Source organism: Glandiceps talaboti, chromosome 14, assembly GCF_964340395.1.
Source record: "Glandiceps talaboti chromosome 14, keGlaTala1.1, whole genome shotgun sequence".
NCBI classification, from domain to species: Eukaryota; Metazoa; Hemichordata; class Enteropneusta; family Spengelidae; genus Glandiceps; species Glandiceps talaboti.
In genome coordinates this window covers 2,496,318-2,514,530 of record NC_135562.1, presented here as the reverse complement: position 1 = coordinate 2,514,530, position 18,213 = coordinate 2,496,318, and the positions used below count along the sequence as shown (strand labels likewise).

General features: G+C 36.0%; 2 protein-coding genes across 2 annotated transcripts; both read right to left on the bottom strand.

Annotated features, from left to right (window-relative positions):
* Positions 1–3,700: 3,700 nt before the first annotated feature.
* LOC144445803 (melatonin receptor type 1A-like) lies at positions 3,701–4,744 on the bottom strand. The gene has a single exon (XM_078135443.1). It carries the CDS (start codon positions 4,742–4,744, stop codon positions 3,701–3,703), a length of 1,044 nt encoding a protein of 347 aa, XP_077991569.1.
* Positions 4,745–11,861: 7,117 nt separating this feature from the next.
* On the bottom strand, positions 11,862–17,184 carry LOC144445802 (tyrosine-protein kinase SRK3-like). Its single transcript, XM_078135442.1, has 8 exons — positions 17,164–17,184; positions 16,399–16,651; positions 16,014–16,093; positions 15,345–15,480; positions 14,906–15,062; positions 13,863–14,037; positions 12,684–12,840; positions 11,862–12,034 (listed from the first exon to the last, which is right to left on the bottom strand). Exons 1-8 carry the CDS (start codon positions 17,182–17,184, stop codon positions 11,862–11,864), a joined length of 1,152 nt encoding a protein of 383 aa, XP_077991568.1.
* Between the last annotated feature and the right edge of the window lie 1,029 nt (positions 17,185–18,213).

Below are 18,213 nucleotides of genomic sequence, written 5' to 3'. Positions count from 1 at the left end.
GAAGGTAACATGCAAATGGAGAAATATTAAATCATTCTTAATGAATTACAAGGACCTACCTTCAATGATTGTACGAAATCGAGCCAACCCTTCTCGAAGTAGATGAAGTCAGTATGAGATTTCGACAGAAAAAGTGAATGACTACATATGTTGACAACTATGCCACGTAAGCAAATGTTACTAGGATGTGTTAATGTTTTATGCAGGATTTCGTGATGTAGAGGACTAGTCTGCGCAGTATCATTATTATGTACATAGTACGCATTATTCATTGCTAAGGATCGATAGGTAGGCGGTGGTGTAACGTAAGCTACGACGGGGTGTTTACAGATCAAGACGATTACCAAGATACCCTTAAGTGAAGTGATAGAATGCGGTGTAATGTTAACAGAAAATAAATTAGAATGTTCATCGAATCATAGAAATATTAAGATAGTGTAATGACCTACAAGAACAGAGGATTACTACTAATTGTTGCAGGACTCTAGATATTGTGAGATTATAACATCATACTAACTATCTATCTTTTATTTATTTATTTATTTATTTATTCATGACAAAGGTGGGTTATAATTACATATGTAGTCCCACAGTTATGCATAAAAGTCGCATTGCAGTTGTTTATGAAATGCAAATTACTGCGTAGTATTTTAAAACTTGAAAGACAATTGCTATTACAAGCTGTCACCTATAGTAAAAAATGTTGCTTTAATCGAAAGAGTCTTTGCTGGTTGCCTGAGTAAATGCATATATTTTGCATCATGCTTAACATTGTAGATAACGAAATATAAAATCGGACTGAAACATCGGACATTTTAGTTGTTCCAGTTATTCAAGTAATCGGAAATAAAAACAAGTGGTTGTTGAAAGATTGTAAAGTATTTATTCATGATTATTTCGTGTACAACATGTGTGGCACTGAATAGCGTTTCTATCTTTGTAACGCGGTTTTTTAAGCTTTACTATGTTTATTCACCAATTACATTTATGCATGTAGAATCCACTTTCATTTGATATAATGGTTTTACATTCTGGCTTTCGTATTTAGATAAGCCACGAAATTTTGCCAAGAATTATCCAAAGGCAATTCAATTTTTCAATATATATTTTTTTAGGGTTTTGTGAATTTTTTCTTCATTTGTAAGGGGATCAGAAAATCTGACATTTATCTTGACTGATTTTATTTTAAAATTTGAGTTGTAAAATTGAAATAAGAATAGCAAAATGAGGAGTTGTAATTTTGTCATTGATTGGACACCATAAATGATCCTCTTGAGTATTTGCAATGTTTAAAAACTATTGCAACATCTGTACATGTCATATGACAACACTGGTAGTACAACTAATCCCTAGTTTTGTGTATCATATTGTACAAGACACAAGTGAATGCTAAAATCCGACCTCAAGCTTCTAGGTAATCGCTTGATAGCAAAGAAAAACTAGTGGTTGTACAGAGATTGTAAATAACATATGTATCAATAAGACAGACGACAGATGTTCATTGAAATTCGTTCATCTTTAAATCCTGAAAATCTTCATTATATACCCATACATACAGCATGCTGTAATAGATAACACAAACACACACACACACACATAAATAGATAAACAATCAAACAAACAAAGACAGACAGACAGACAGACACACGTATGTGTGTCTGTCTGCGTGCGTGCGTGCGTGCGTGCGTGCGTGCTCCCATGACGACTTCATCACCAAATGTATCCCTTGTTATCCGTTATCTAAGGTGGACAGAGCAGTCTATCTAGTTATTTCCGGGCGATGTTGCTTCGACTGTTACTTTTCGTTCATAATCTTCTTCTTTTTTAAATTTCATTTGATATCATTGCTAGCGTGTCTTGCCATATATTGGTAACAATGAAGTAGATAACCAATCTTGTTTAGTGTAAATCACTTTTTTATTCATGTTCGCACATCGATGCACAATGTCTGTCATAACCACATTTTGCTTCAGGCGTAATAAGTAAACAGTTTTGTATAGGTATGCCTTGAATATTATGTGGATAATGTAAATACGGCTGCCAATAAAATATGTTTACACACCATTGGTGAAATAATATCAACAATGCATTCTGTCAGGCCAACGTACGCGATATCAATACAACCAGAATTAAGATAAATAACAAGCAAAGATGTCCAGGGTTACATTACCAAAAGCTTGAAGCAGGATAGAATCAGCTTCAACAGCTTTTAGTGAGTTTTATTGCAGTTCCAATGTCTCTAAATGCTAAATACATGTATTTGACAAGTTCGGAAAATTCTATCTACAAAGTGAATTTGACGAAAGACTAGAATAATTATCAGCTATGTATGTTGTCCAAGCCGTGAGTATTAACGAACAAGACAATAACTAATACATTACATTAAAGCTACACTAGCTGTATCTGGAGTACTATTTTTTTGGACATGACAACCAACAATATATTCACTTTTAAAGTTGTCAAAATACCAATATTCAAACACAGACTCATACTACATGTTAATAGAGGTCAATTGAACCCAGTATAGTACTATGACAGGTTGAAATTGGAATTCCTTTGCTATGACCCAAAACTTTATGTTATCGGACTGATTGCACAATTATGTAGACAGCCACACAAACATATTTACCCACAGGTGATTTAATACTACTGTGGGTGTACTATGTTACGAATAAATCATTATATCTATTAAAAAACAGTTTCAAAACAGTTTCAAAAATCCCAGTTGCAGCTCTAAGATTGAAATTGATATCTGAATGAAGATATTTAATGATTTAATAATGTTGTGGGTGTATGTTACGAGTAAATCATTCTTTCTAAGAAAAACAGTTTCAAGAAATTCCCAGCTGTATCCTTAAGATAAATATTGATATCAGCTCGATGAAGATATTTAATGGCGTAGAACAAATCAAATATCAATTATCTTTCTTCTTGTAATATCAAACTTTTCATTCATTCTTTTTAATTTCAATAGTTATACGTGACATGATTTACAAAGATTTTTTTAAAGCAAATAGTCAATATCAATCGTCGTTCATTCGTAGCATACATTTTTAGTATAGTATTCCGCTAACTTGTTATTTGATGTTTTTCAGTGCCAACTATTAAAGCAGTGTTTGAACATTGACACAATTAATCAAATATTTAGATATATCATTACCAGGTTGCTCTATGTAAGTATGCAAATGTATGTCCTAAATCGTTACTTGAAAACGAAACTAGTAGAACAAGTTGATTTATATTACTTCTTTGTGGTTAATGTTTTGTAAGCCCACTCACCGTGTGATACGAAATCATCCAAGACATTTATGACATACATACAAATAGCAAGCGACTGATTTATTACAAAAAAAGAAAACAAATGATGTCATTGCATGTGTATAGTAAATACTATAAATGGTTAGATATATGGGATTTGTTTTGGTACTTTAACATATTACAAATGTTGTAATCAAATTAACGAGAACCCGTGCCGCTAGGGGAATCGAGATGCAACGAAAAACAGGAGCTACGTAGGTAGAAGAAGGTTTTCGGATGAAGTCATCATATACAAGAACGATGGGTAGCAACCATGCAATTATGGTGCTAGATACTAAACAATGATAAAAAGAATTGAATATTTTTTTTTTGGTATTATTTCCTGAAGTAGAAAACAATAGTTCTTTTTGAAGAGGGCTGACTCTAGCTAAAATATTGTTCATTAATTGACCGATGTTTCTTGAGTGCGTCCAGTGGTCGACGGCACAGTATTGCTAGTACCCGCTGAAACTGTTCCTAATGGTGTTACGGTAGTCTTACCACGGAGGAACTTCCATTTGATCAACTCTCCGTACGCCGCACGGAAATTTCTGTTTGTAGCTCCATAGAGGATTGGATTCATCAGACCACAAACATGTAGCAAGGGGTATAAAAGAACCATATATAAAGGGGGTGCTCTTTTCCCCATAGCTTGGTAGGCAGCGAGCAGAAGAACGAAAGGCATGTACCCAAGCGTTACCAGAAAAAACACCGCCATCGTTACCACAACCATGCGAAGTTCTTGAGAACTCGGACCATCTTTCTTATTGGCTGTACTATTCGGGTTGTTTCTATCATGAGCCTTAATACGAATCCGTACTCTGCGAACGTAGATGAATATGAAGATGTAGCTAAGAACTGCAATAACAGACGGAACGTAGAACAAAACAACGAAAACCGGTGCCGCTAGAGGAATCGAGATGCAACGAAAAGCAGAAGCCACGTAAGTAGAAGAAGGTTTTCGGATGAAGTCATCACATACAAGTACGATGGGTAGCATCCATGCAAATGCCAGTCCCAGTATGACTGTTGCTCTGTTGGTGACGTGCTGGTATCTAGGCTTGTGGACAATGTAAATGTACCGATTAACAGCCACGAAGGTGGTTAACCACAGGGAGATACTTAGTAAAGAGGCATGCAGGTAGTTGTGAATTACACAGTAGACATGACCCCAACGCCATCCACGCTGAATGTAAGAGTCCGCACTTTGTATGCTGACGAAGATGATAGCTATCAAATCGGTGACACTGATATTTATCAGGAAGATGTTACTGTACGTTCGTAACTTCTTTCTTGTAAGAACAGCAGTAATGAAGAGAACATTACCAATCAATCCACCTATGCAAATAATTATCTCGAATGAAGCCGATAGCAAAGTTGCCCATATAGGTGTCAAACGGAGTGCCGAGGTCAGTTGCTTAGTTGTAGCATTTGTAGCATTCACCATGATTAAGTTGGATACAAGTGTCCAGATATCAACTTTACATGTAACAGCATTTGTGCGTTCAATGTTCAATGTTCCTTTATGTATGAGCGATGCGATGTAATCTCTACAGATTTACTGCCCAGCTATGAGTCAATCATAAACTTCGTTGGTGGTTTGCGCAGGACTAAAATGATAACCCGAAGGTAGTCTATTCAATCTCAGCTATATTGTCATATTTTCATATTAACATCTACATAACGCCATCTCATTTTCTTATTTCTGTGGGTGTAGTTGGTGTTCTTTAGAAAAATAAGCAGTAGACCATGGGTATATTCATAATGGAAAAAGAATAACAGACGAATATTTCGCTTTTTACAATGTACAGAAATTATCATACCTATAAACGCGATTCTGACAGTTTCTTAGTTTCTTGCTAAAAGTATACAAATAGTGGTCAGTGAAAAGAAAAGTGAATGATTATTTTATCTAACCTTTAGTATTATTCCATTACTCCTACGTAATACTTTCAACATAAATCGAAAATTAGTCTGCATTTAAAACATGAAATTATCAATCACGAAAGCTGTTGGCATTTTGGCCTTGTGTCTCTCACATGTTTACCTTCAAGTCCTACCCCATTTCAATAACATGAGACAGGCATTGCCTTGTTAGACAAATGAACCATACATTTAGAAAGACATAACACTTTCTTGACTTTTAAAATACCAGTCTACAAGCTGAATAATTGAAACAATCGAAACATTTTCTCAGAAATCTCACAAACACCTTGAAATAAAAATTATAATATATATATATATTTAATGTTTGTATGTATATATTGCGTAACAAGATGGTCGAACTAAACTATTCCTTACGGGGGTTTACTTCTATAGTTGTTCTCTCCAGCGAGACACTTACATTCATATGAATATATACATGTAACGAGCGATCATCAGACAACTAAATTGGGACTCCAATTACTCCCAATTTAGTCGACTGATGATCGCACGAAGCCTGAAGCTCTGAGTAACGACTTATTACATCGTCCTTATTCTTTTTTTATTAAGGCTATAATGCTCTGCTACTAATATTTGCATCGAGCACTGTTCTCTCTAGCGAAATACTTATATTCACATATGTATATGTGTGTGTGTGTCTGTGTGTGTCTGTCTGTGCGTGTGTCTGTGTGTGTGTGTGTCTGTCTGTCTGTGTGTGTATGTGTGTGTGTCTGTGTATGTGTCTGTGTCTGTCTGTGTATATGTGTGTGTGTGTCTGTGTTCGATACAATATTATTAGAGTGTTAGTTATAATAATACGTACCTGTTCCTTGTATCGAGGATTTATAAAAATTATATTATACTCACTGGGCTGCATTTCATGCTCTTACTTCCATTAATCTGCTTACATTTTCCTGGTGGGCAATATATGAATTTCTTATCCTGAACTGAGCAGAACGTTCAGATGATTTATTATTTGATAGTTTAACTCATTGCCATATGTGCGATTGTGAATATAATATGTATCCATGGGCTTAAATTCAGTTGTGAAAACACTGAAAATCATTATATCTGACTTGGGAACGTAGTAAAATATAAAACTGAATTATAATATTTAAACAAAAATCGACAGTCTATTTCTGGCGGCATGTTCATATAGTTTCGACATATGACGCGTGGTTTGTGCCATTAGTAAAGAACAGAGATTAAACCTTAATCTGTTCTCAATATGCATGAATGTTTTTCAAACTAAATCTGGCCAAGGGCGATAAAAAAAGTACATTTTGCACTAATACTTAATAAATGAATAGAATAAATGAATCCGCGTTTGTTTTTTTCAAAAAATTGAACGAGTTGTTACTAAACCATTCCATAAATAATTATTGCAATATTTATTTCAAAACTGGTATGGTTATCGCGTACCAAAACTCATAAGTAGGAAGAAAAGAAATGACTCCAGATAAGCATATTATCTACAAAACAGCAAAATGTCGCCTGCCCAAAAGCCAAATTCGCTTCTCCTTTCGAAATGGTGCGAGTGGCACAACAATATAAATGTATATCAATAATTGTAGTTAATGTTTACCGTTGATCACTTGCGTCGATGCGCGCACATACTATTGGCAAGTGCACGACATTTGCCTGTGTATGCAAATGAGCACGTGCGATCGTTCCATTATACAGAGTCTCATAAACATGTGTTTTTATGTAATTTATTGTTTTTGATAAACATAATATAATTGTTACAAAAACACTTGATGCGTTAATTCCAATGCCGATACTCGGAGTATATTTCATGAGTGGTTTCGTTGATTTCTGCTGTATTTTATTTATAATGCGCTCGTGCACGTGACGGTTCTGCCGCAGGCACTCGTACAAAAAGCTAGAGTAATTGCGATACACTTGTACTCACTACTCAGGGAGTTCTATTATGTAACTAGCGATAGCTAATTTGTCATGTCTTTCAGCCCTTAGTACAATTCATACATACACGATTGAATTATGTTTTTGCTTCGGTAACAATATAGATCTTAGCATGTCTTTTTTCCAACATTTTGCCCGGGGGTAAGTTTGATCTTACTAAAGGAATGACTTTACAGGGGTAAAATAAAATTTTCATTGGTATTAAAACCATGTATTCATGTTAAAATACCGCCAGCTTTGGTCCCCTTGGGGCATGGTTGATTTGACCAATTCTTCACTAGCCTATGGGTCTACAGACTGCATTTCATAATGGTTACTACATTCAAACTGTTACCATGTCTGTAGTCAATTTAACTTAGTATTTGCATGTACCTAAAATAGTCGTTAAAAGATTCGTTCGTGCTTCTGAAAAGTGGTCCTGTGGGGTTTAGAATTCTGTATCAGTTTGGTAATTCAATTTAGTATTTATTAAATATACTACTTGAAGATGGTTGTACATGTAATCTCTTTTGACTAAAATAAACGTGTTATTTTATGGTTGTACATCAATTCCTTGAAGTATGGCAATAAGTAATATCGTGTGATATTCCAGCGCAGAACAATTTATTAGAAGGCGCTGTAGACACGCGAAAAAACTTGATGTGTGATATTCAGCCATCATGGCGTATTCACCACTAATTGTCTCAAAATATTGATGTCTTTGGAAATTGGAAACCGAAATCATCAAAAGTAATGATTCTTCTTTAAGATTGGCATTTGTTTGGTGAAAGACTACATACTCCGTTGGTCGGCATTTTATGTACATGAATTTATATAAACTATGTTGCATTGACAGGATAGCTGAATGATTGATTACTGTAAGGCGTGATGAAGACGAGTAATAGCCGCTGCTCTTGACATGTCAATTACTTTAGTATATTTGTGATATGTTATATGAAGCCGCTCCCATCTAATGCTTACATTAGGTAAACATCTAAAATTACATTATATATAAAGCCATGTACACAGTAGTAAGGTTTGAATTTCTATTTACTATTACCCTAGCGAATTTGATATTTCTGATGTTTAGGACTTTTTAGTGAAGATACATTGAAAAGAACCGTGTATTCCCTGCCAGAGGGTGGTCACTAAATGTAAAGCGTTGGTTTCTCAAAGTAACACTATTCGTTCTTTTATACTTGGAATAAATTCTACACTATGCATTATAATACGCAAAGATTACAATAATTCTTGAACTCTTATGTAATTTCTAATTCAGGATACACCCTTTCCATACGCGAACAACCGAATACGATGTATAAAATAACTAATGTACTACATTCATTTTTTAATTGCGATGAACATAGAAAAGTGAAAACACTTTAATACTGATAAGGTGATGTTTGATATATAGTATGTACGTGTCAATACATGTAATGCGTTGAAATCAAGATTTAAAGGTTTTCTCGGGAAAAAAGCAATAACATTTAATTTTTACTGTCCACTTTAGAGCAGTCAAAGTGTCGTTATGGTAGTCTCTATTTTTTATATACTTCTAAGAGGTCATTGGTTGATGCAAAGGAGTTGAGTTGTTTAATGAAATTGATTGACTAGCCTATTAATTAATATTGAAGCGACTGACTGATGGATGGACGGACGGACGGACAGACAGACAGACAGACAGACAGACAGACAGACAGACAGACAGACAGACAGACAGACAGACAGACAGACAGACAGACAGGCTGATTGATTGATTGATTGATTGATTGATTGATTGACTGACCGACCGACCGACCGACCGAGTGAGTGAGTGAGTGAGTGAGTGAGTGAGTGAGTGAGTGAGTGAGTGAGTGAGTGAGTGAGTGAGTGAGTGAGTGAGTGAGTTGTTGTTGTTGTTGTTGTTGCCGACCGACCGAGTGAGTGAGTGAGTGAGTGAGTGAGTGAGTGAGTGAGTGAGTGAGTTGTTGTTGTTGTTGTTGTTGTTGTTGTTGTTTCTTTATTCCTCCTCAAAGAGAAGAGTTACAACTCAATTCGCAAAAATACAAAGTGAGTGAGTGAGTGAGTGAGTGAGTGAGTGAGTGAGTGAGTGAGTGAGTGAGTGAGTGAGTGAGTGAGTGAGTGAGTGAGTGAGTTGTTGTTGTTGTTGTTGTTGTTGTTCCTTTATTCCTCCTCAAAAAAGAGAAGAGTTACACGGACTGACCCGGCATTTTTTTCAAGAATTGCTGAAGGTATCTGGAGACTAAAACAAAGATAGGATATAATTTATTAAACTTGTTTGAATTTATAATGCAGACATATCTAAACTTCGACTTTGCGAGTTCTAAAATATGCCAAGTTTAGCAAATTCGTCATTTTTTCCATTTGATTCATCGCTCTTCTTGTATTTATCTTTATAAAAGTAATACATAGGCTACCTTGGTCATATTTTCAGGTAGGAACACCGCTGGGCTGCTGCTGGGCGAGAAGAGCTTATAGTCATGGGCCAAAAAATAAGAATGGGAGAACCGCGTAAGAAATTCATGTCTGTACGATAATCTATACAGCTTGGTAATCTGACTAGATAGAAAGGAGAATGACAAACATCATTTTACATTTACGTCACGTCATTGACATCGCAGGAAGGTTGTATCTGTTATACAATTTGTATATCAGATACGACCTTCTTGCACTCGACTTAGCAATCATACAAATATACACACCACAAATACGCCTCACGTCGATGTTTTTGGGAGGGGTACGTTGTGATCCTCAGTCGAAAATATGCATATTGGGGTGGTGGAATAAATGACTATTAGTTAGTGTGGATTGAAAAAGTAAGCAAAACTCAGTCTTATCTTACCACGCCTACAAACGTCAAGTTATGTTTTTTCACCGACAAGTAAGAAATTGAAAATGACGCTATCGGGCCTTTGACCTTTACCGATGACGTGTATAATAAGGAAGATGGGGATCACTCCCGGAATGAAGGAAAATAAAGAAATCGAATGGTATTCCTACATCAGATTTTTCCATCATTATCTTCCGTGACGTTCAAATTACATGAAGTGTACCCTCTTTGGAGATTCAATTCCCATTCTATAGTCACTGCACTGTAAATGAATAGTATATATTGCAACTAATAATCTCTTCGTTCAGTTTAAGGGCAAACATACGTTTCCATTTCAAAGTCAACATGGGAAGGTAGTAGTCTAGAAGGAAACGGGTGTGTCAGAATCGTATTGTATCAAACGCCTTTTGAATACATTTTGTTGCTTGCGTGTTAATTTACAAGCTTAAAAGCAATTAATTTTACACTGTCGGAGTAAAACTTATCGCCTCTAGCAAAATCAAAGTTACAGTATTATAGTAACGTTTCAAACTAATCTTTTAAAATGTTTCACGTTAATCAATAATCCATTATGTCGCAAAATCTCATGACAATGATTAGAAAATCAGCCATTGCTATAGCAACCGTTCAAGTTAGATATAACATTTGTAGCATATCCGTAGGTTATACGTTTTAATGTTTTGTCATTGTACATCACAGTTCATGTTCTGTGCTTTTTTAAGGTTTTAACATGAAAAGGAGCAAATGAGTTTGGTTTTTTTTCAAAATGTGGAAATTGAATACACTATAGCCGTACATTCTAAAGGTTTTTTTAGGAGTAAATGTATGTATGTATGTATGTATGTATGTATGTATGTATGTATGTATGTATGTATGTTATCTTGATTGGGACATTCGGAATAGCAAGTTTGCTTGAACAAAGCAACAGAATAAGTTGAAACTGTTTATTAATAAAGATTTAAGTATGAGTTCGACTTTTCTCAAACTAAGTAACAGTATACGAGCAAGCTCCTACGCATACGACCTCCACAACTTCCGGTCGAACTCTTCCAAGTAGCACCGCATTCAGTGGGGGCATATTGGAGTTTGTTGTAAAATTATTACATTCAAATACTTTCAATAGACATTGTATTTAAAGGCAGATTTATTCATAAACAAAACAATTATGAATTACATTTTTGTTTGGCGAAATTTCTATATCACTAGAATTTTTTTTTTTTTTGGAAGGAGCTAGATATGTAAAGGAGCACATGGTCGATGGTCGTCATGCCAACCACTAACTTTGTATATATACGCTGCACTAGCTTTTGGTCGAATTGTAAATAATCGTAATTTAACGGAATATATTTCAGAATTGGGTCAGTCTATTTTATCAATAAACTAATTATTATTATTATTAACACCATGGGTGTGTTATACTAAATATGCATTTAAAAAAATAGCAAACGTGTGACGTAAACTCTGAGGTATGGCAAAAGTGGCCGCCATTGAAGGCAGCGGTGTATATCATCGATGAATATGGTACTTGAGTATATGAGGTGCGTCCTACGTTAAGGTTTGGATAATGTAAGAGGTATCTCATACTATGGAAACATAATTATAAATAGCAATATAATATATTGATAAGATTTCTGCCCCGTAGTATGTGATAATGTGTCACACAGTGTCAGCCGTAGAAGTGGGCAGAGGTAAGTGACAGTGTAGGTTGGTAGAATTATGTCTTGGTATATGTAGGTTGTTAGTGGTTGGTATTGGTAGCTTGACGCGTTGGGTTTGTAGAGGTAGGTAGTGGTTTGGAAAGGTGGGTAATTTAGGCAATACTTAATTTCTATTCACCCCTTTCTTTAATAAGCGTCTGCTATTCATTATTAAAACAGAAAGGCTATTTTTTCTTACAGCCCAAAGTATCTCATAATTTCAAAGCCATTAAGTCCACTTGCATCTGTTCAAAGGTGGGCCTCTCAGCAGGATCTGGTTCCCAGCATGTTACCATGACATCGTACAAGCTCCTTGGACATTTCTCAGGACGAGGCATGTGGTATCCATTGGTAACGAATTTCTGTACTTCTGCATTCACCATGCCTACAAAAAAAACAGAGCCAGATTATTAGTTTTGATATAGGTGGCTAACATAGATGAAAGAGCTTGTATATCAATCTGATATATTTGACGGTTTAAGCATTCAAATGTATACAAATACTATAATCGTTCTCGCCTCTTTATATTTACTTTAATAACATGTATACCTATATTCACTCCTACTTTTTTCAAGTTAGAAATAACCACTCTAAATTTACTCAAAATTCTTAAGGTTATTAAGGTATTTATCCCTATTTACCTTTGAAAATCTCAACTGATGTGGATTTTCCAGACTAGAGAATAAAGGTTCATATTTTGCATTTTTATTCGGGAAGAGCTTCTTTCAGTTTGTCCTTCATGACAGGTATTACTGATAGTTTCAAAAGTAAGTAGAATTTCTTTTGTCAATGTAATCTCTCTAAATACATTAGATTATATATATAGACCGGGCCATGCCACTATTTTTGGTTTGGTCAAATCCACCATGGTTGACCCAGCACAGTCCGTATGGAATAAAGTTGTCAGATTAGCATTATCGAAGTATATGGCCGGTGCCACTGGATGTACAAGATTTGTAGAAGGGTGTTTCGTCCTTCATTCAAGAACTCTTTTCCTCCAAGATAGAGGTGATGCCATCGTCTGTAGCACGTACCTGGGTAAGGTAACTGTCCATGTGTAACAATTTCAGATAATAAAATCCCAAACGACCAGACATCAGATTTCACGGTGCACTTTATTTCCAGCAACACTTCCCTAGCCGTCCATTTAACGGGTATAATATCGTCAGCCGACATTTCATAAACACCGTCCTATAAATATAACACGTTAGCATCTATCAATTCTCACTATGCTCAAATGACGTAGTTAATGTGATCATGGATCTATTATTGAGATAATAGATCCATGATATGATACACTACTCTCTCGAGCTCATCTTGCATCATTAAGCACGCCACCACATGGTCAACCTGTACCATTATCCTCCAGCTCAGGGACCAATCAGAAGTTCCTTACATACCGAACATATGGGCGCCGCCATCTTTCTTTATAACAACGTCCATATAACAAATCACAACATAGGGCAAAAAGGCGTTTATTGCTTCCAGATCAAATTACAATATACGTATGTGTGGTGTACTGCATATATCAAAACTAGCTTACTGCCTTCTAGATCTTTTAATGATGGAAAACGAAATAAAATCTATCAATCATTCAAGATGCCCCAAGGTCATTTATACTACTTCATGCAATGAAGATTCTACAAACAGTAACCTGTATAGAGTGTTCAATAACTGTGACAGTGTTGCATCGGCATCCTGCATCGACAGTATATATACGTGTCTAAATCTATCTAAGTTCAATAGGTAAAAGATTTACTTGGTTTGGAGTCATATAGATTAATGGCTTAAAAGATTGATAAAATACAAAAGCAACTATCACCATTTTAAACAAATCTAATCTGCTTTAAGCAATATGAAAAAATATGATATTTATGTATCAAAGCCCAGGAGGTAGACTTGCAAATAGTGCACATTCAATCGGTGAATCTTCGAATTTTATACATACTCTTTTTTTACATGTCTAAATGTAGATACAATGCTACCCATCAATGACAAATATGGGGTCACTAAACATATCTATACTATCTCAAATTGTCTGTCATATATGTGTTACGGTGTCCACCTAATATTTTGTTAATGTATACATAACTCGTAAACAAACACCACACGTCATATGACAGTAGACGGTTTGATAATTCGATTTACATGGGTTTACTCAGACTCTGACAAATAAAAGCTACTGTTAAACGGGACGACGAATGGTTACTTGCCTTGTTTAATTTACCAGCCATCTTGAAGTTACCAACTTTACATATATTATTTTTACCAACCAGTATACTTCGGGCTGCTACATCACGATGAACGTAACCTTTGGACCCGATATAGGCCATACCTGATGCTACTTGACATGCCATAGCTATACCATCAGATAAGGATGTTGTCTCGCTTTCTAGAGAAGAGAAGAGAAGAGAAGAGAAGAGAAGAGAAGAGAAGAGAAGAGAAGAGAAGAGAATAGAAGAGAAGAGAAGAGAAGAGAAGAGAAGAGAAGAGAAGAGAAGAGAAGAGAAGAGAAGAGAAGAGAAGAGAACAGAACAGAACAGAAGAGAAGAGAACAGAACAGAACAGAACAGAACAGAACAGAACAGAACAGAACAGAGGGGGCAGGGGAGGGCAGGGGAGGGCAGGGGAGAGGAGAGGAGAAGGGAAGGGAAGAGAAGAGAAGAGGGAAGAGAGGAGAGGAGAGGAGAGGAGAGGAGAGGAGAGGGGAAGAGAAGAGAAGAGAAGAGAAGAGAAGAGAAGAGAAGAGATCCGAAGGGAAGGGAAGGGAAGGGAAGGGAGGGGAGGGGAGGGGAGGGGAGCGGAAGAACAGACAAGACAAGACAAGACAAGACAAGACAAGACAAGGCATGACATTGCAAGGCAAGACAAGGCAGGAAAAAGAGAAAGAAAGACAGGAGAAAAAAGAGCTAAACAAGGTAGTATAAAAACGAATGCATTGTAACTGAAACCAATACAGTGTAATACCAAACTAGGAAAACCGTGATTGTACATACAATACAAGTCAGTGTTAATTTAGCAGATCGCTTCTAAAAACTACATCCACTTTAACATTAGCAACTGTTTATAAGATCAATGATTCACAGAAGTAGTTACAAAGATCCTCCTTATATTTGTTGGTTGCCTGAAAGGTGGACATCTCTGTTAATGCACTACATTACTCTATTTTAAATAACATAACATAACATAACATAACATAACATAACATAACATAACATAACATAACATCATATAATAATTCGCTTTAAAAACAAGCTTACTTTTTAGAAATTCAGACAAGGATCGGTTTTCCATAAACTCCGTCACGACATAGGGTGGATCATCACAGATACCGTGAAATGTTATCACGTGATCATGGTCCAACGCTTTCAAAACGCTCACGTCATGTTTGAATAGCTCACAGTCGTCGATAGCTGTAAGACAGATATATTCAAATGTCGAAGGTCTTAATACCCAGCTCGGTGGTGTCACTGACGGCACGTTACAAATTATACACCCATCCCTTATGCAAATCTATTTTATTAGTATAACCATACATATTTCTCAAAGTCAGCCATGAAACTGGTCCTTTCAAAGTAAAAAATGACGGCTATGAAAGTGACTTCCCCAGTCAAAAAAAATCAGCCTTAAAAGTGATCGTTCCAATTTGTCATGACAGAAAATAGTGCATACAACAGAGAGGTTTCTATAGTTACCTAATAGCTGGCGAATAAAAACTTGATTTCCCTTCCAACTTCCTTGGAATCGTCCAACAGCAAATTTATAACCTCGTTCCAATTCCGAATTTTCTATTCTTTTAACATTCTCAAAATCCTTCCATTTTATTGACGGCTTTGTTATGCCTTCAGAAGAATGAACCTAAAGAATTGTAATAGTGGTCTTAGTAATAAAATAATTGGTTGTATTATTAATTTGCTTAATAAAGGAACAAATTGTACCTGGTATGTGTTTTTAGCTCCCGGTGTTTGTTTATTGTTTCTTTGCTTGTTGCATTCGTAAATCTATTTGTTGTAGCTTTAATAGTTGATTTGTTAGTGGCTGTTGTTGTTGTTATTGTTGTTGTTGTTGTTGTTGATGTTGTTGTTGTTTCTGACCCCATTGCTCCTTACGTCACTGTTCTTTGTTGTAATCGTGATTTGATATATTGTTCTATTTTGCACATGAAATCCTGACTTCACCAACAGCCAAAAAACTCTTTTTCCTGATGGAAGATATTGAAACTGTGGTATGAAACCATTGTTTGCATGGGATAATGAGAGGGGCCTTCTCCTACCACTCTCCCGTCCCCGCCCCACCACATGCACACACACGCGCGTGCATATCATTCAACACAAAGGAACGCCATGGAGTCTGTTAAACATAACAAATTTTACCTCTGTTTCATCCTCTGAAGACACTTCATCGTCTGAACTATCAGAACTGTCATAGTCGACTCGTTCTCTCCCTACAGGATCATACAAAGATATACGTCACACATGATTACAAATGATGGATAAATAACATCACGACAAAATATGATTTCTTGTGTCAAATAGGATATATATGTAATTATCATAAAGTATGGATTACCATATATGTAAATGACTAAAAAGACTTGTTGAGACTGTATTAACATTTTACCACAGCAGTGAGAATGATGCCTGTGAAGATCATTGAACTTCGAAGATTATGGTAATGATGTATATTCTACTGGAGGGAAGTAGAGATGATTATTCTTTATGAGAACTATACATAATCATTGGTACTTACAATGCCCCTTGGGTTTATCAGTGCCATCAAGGTGTATAGAGCACTTATTATTCTCATCACCACAATAGAATTGAACCCTAATTGCCTTGCCGATGACGGTAAAACATACGTTTGATAGCACGGAGTTAGATTCCTGCATGATTAGATCTCTTGTCTCTTGTAGTAGAAGTCTATCGTCATCGTCTAGAGCAGGTCCCAACTCATCGAGGTAGTCTGTTATTAGGAATTCATTCACTCCGTTCTCACATTTTCGCTGTACAAAGAGAGACAAGTCGTGATCGATGACTGTTTGCTGAAATAATGATCTTAGCTAATTATTTTTACTATTTATTATCACGCCTCTTCTTCTTCGTGAGTATTACTGTTAGTTATTTTACTGTTATTCTTGTTCTTGTCCTTGTAAATGTAAAGAAACAATATGCTGTGGTGGTGATGGTGGTGGTGGTGGTGGTGGTGGTGGTGGTGGTGGATGTTTCGGCGGCGACGACCGTTGGTGGTGATGGTGGCGGCTGTGGCGATGGCGGTGGGCACTGTCATGATAACATTAAAAAATACAAACACCCTTTTGCATTATTACTTTTGTCATCTAAGTTTGCTTCAATCGACTCTTTGGCATAGTAGTTTGTTATTACATAGTGGTACTAAAATGTAACGTTAAGGTGAAGTATGTCGTGTCTAACACAATAAGAATGAACACTTTTTTCCTCCAAATAGTTTCCATGGTAACGATGGAAGATGTACTTCATGACAAGTAAATCGTCTTACCCTTTCTAATTGACTTTCCATCTTCTGAATTAATTGATGATGATGAACCCTGAAAGAGTCATAAACACTTTCTACTCAACGTCTGACTGAAGTAAAATATCACATTAATTCATTGTCACTGTATCACTGTAAAGTTACCAGAATTTAGTGTCAGCTGAACATCACACATTTCAACACTCAACCGTTTCGCAATAAAAGTACCGACAAGATGCTATACTGGTGATTTTAAGTACTATGGTACGTAGAAATTTGTTTACGTCTGTGATGAACCTGGTTGGAAATTAAAAAAGGATGTTTTTAATTTTATTAACGGATAATTAATCATCACATATTGTACACACCAAGGCCGTGTTATGCTTTCATTTATTCACTAATGACAATGACAATGATTTCAATATACGATTAACTATAACACAGACGAAAATGTCTGTGAATATCACAACATGTCAAAGCCTAGCTTTCTCACTCAACCGAGCGAAGGAACAATACACTTTATATGTAGGCAACCAATACAAAAGAATTTAGTTTAAGAAACAATATCCAGACTTTCAAAATCAACAATGTGCAAACCAACATCAAGTGGGTTTTGTCAAGACCTACTGATAGAACGGGCTGAAAGACACTCAGTTGGAAAAGTCTGTGAAACGTAAAATGTCCCAATCAAAAATAGAGGGCGCCCTTGTATGTTCGTCCTACACTTTTCGCAATAAATAGAAATATACACAAGACAGTGTCATGTTTATATTCAGTATATTGTGGGCTTCCCTTCCGAAGGGAAAGTTGACGACATTCACTTTGGTTAATAGGTGATCTTTAGGCTCGGAATTCGACAAACTACAAATACAACAGGCTAGCTACAATAATTGTAGCGTTAGTTTTGATTTTGAGCATTGGTGTTTTGTTAGCACAACTGAACTTAACTTATTCAATAGTGCCAAGGGCATGGTGAAATTGTGTCTATGTGTGTATATATATGCTTGTGTATGTGCATATGTCTGTCTGTCTGTCTGTCTGTCTGTCTGTCTGCGTCTATGTATATATGTGACTGTA

Bases quoted from the DNA above. Each gene is read 5' to 3' on its own strand.
- LOC144445802 (XM_078135442.1), bottom strand. From the start codon at position 17,184: ATGGAAAGTCAATTAGAAAGG. The intron at 16,094-16,398 runs GTAAGTACCAAT...ATGATCCTGTAG, and splicing joins TGATAAACCCAAGGGGCATT to GGAGAGAACGAGTCGACTAT. The intron at 14,038-14,905 runs GCTTGTTTTTAA...TTCTCTAGAAAG, and splicing joins TCTGAATTTCTAAAAAGTAA to CGAGACAACATCCTTATCTG.
- LOC144445803 (XM_078135443.1), bottom strand. From the start codon at position 4,744: ATGGTGAATGCTACAAATGCTACAACTAAGCAACTGACCTCGGCACTC.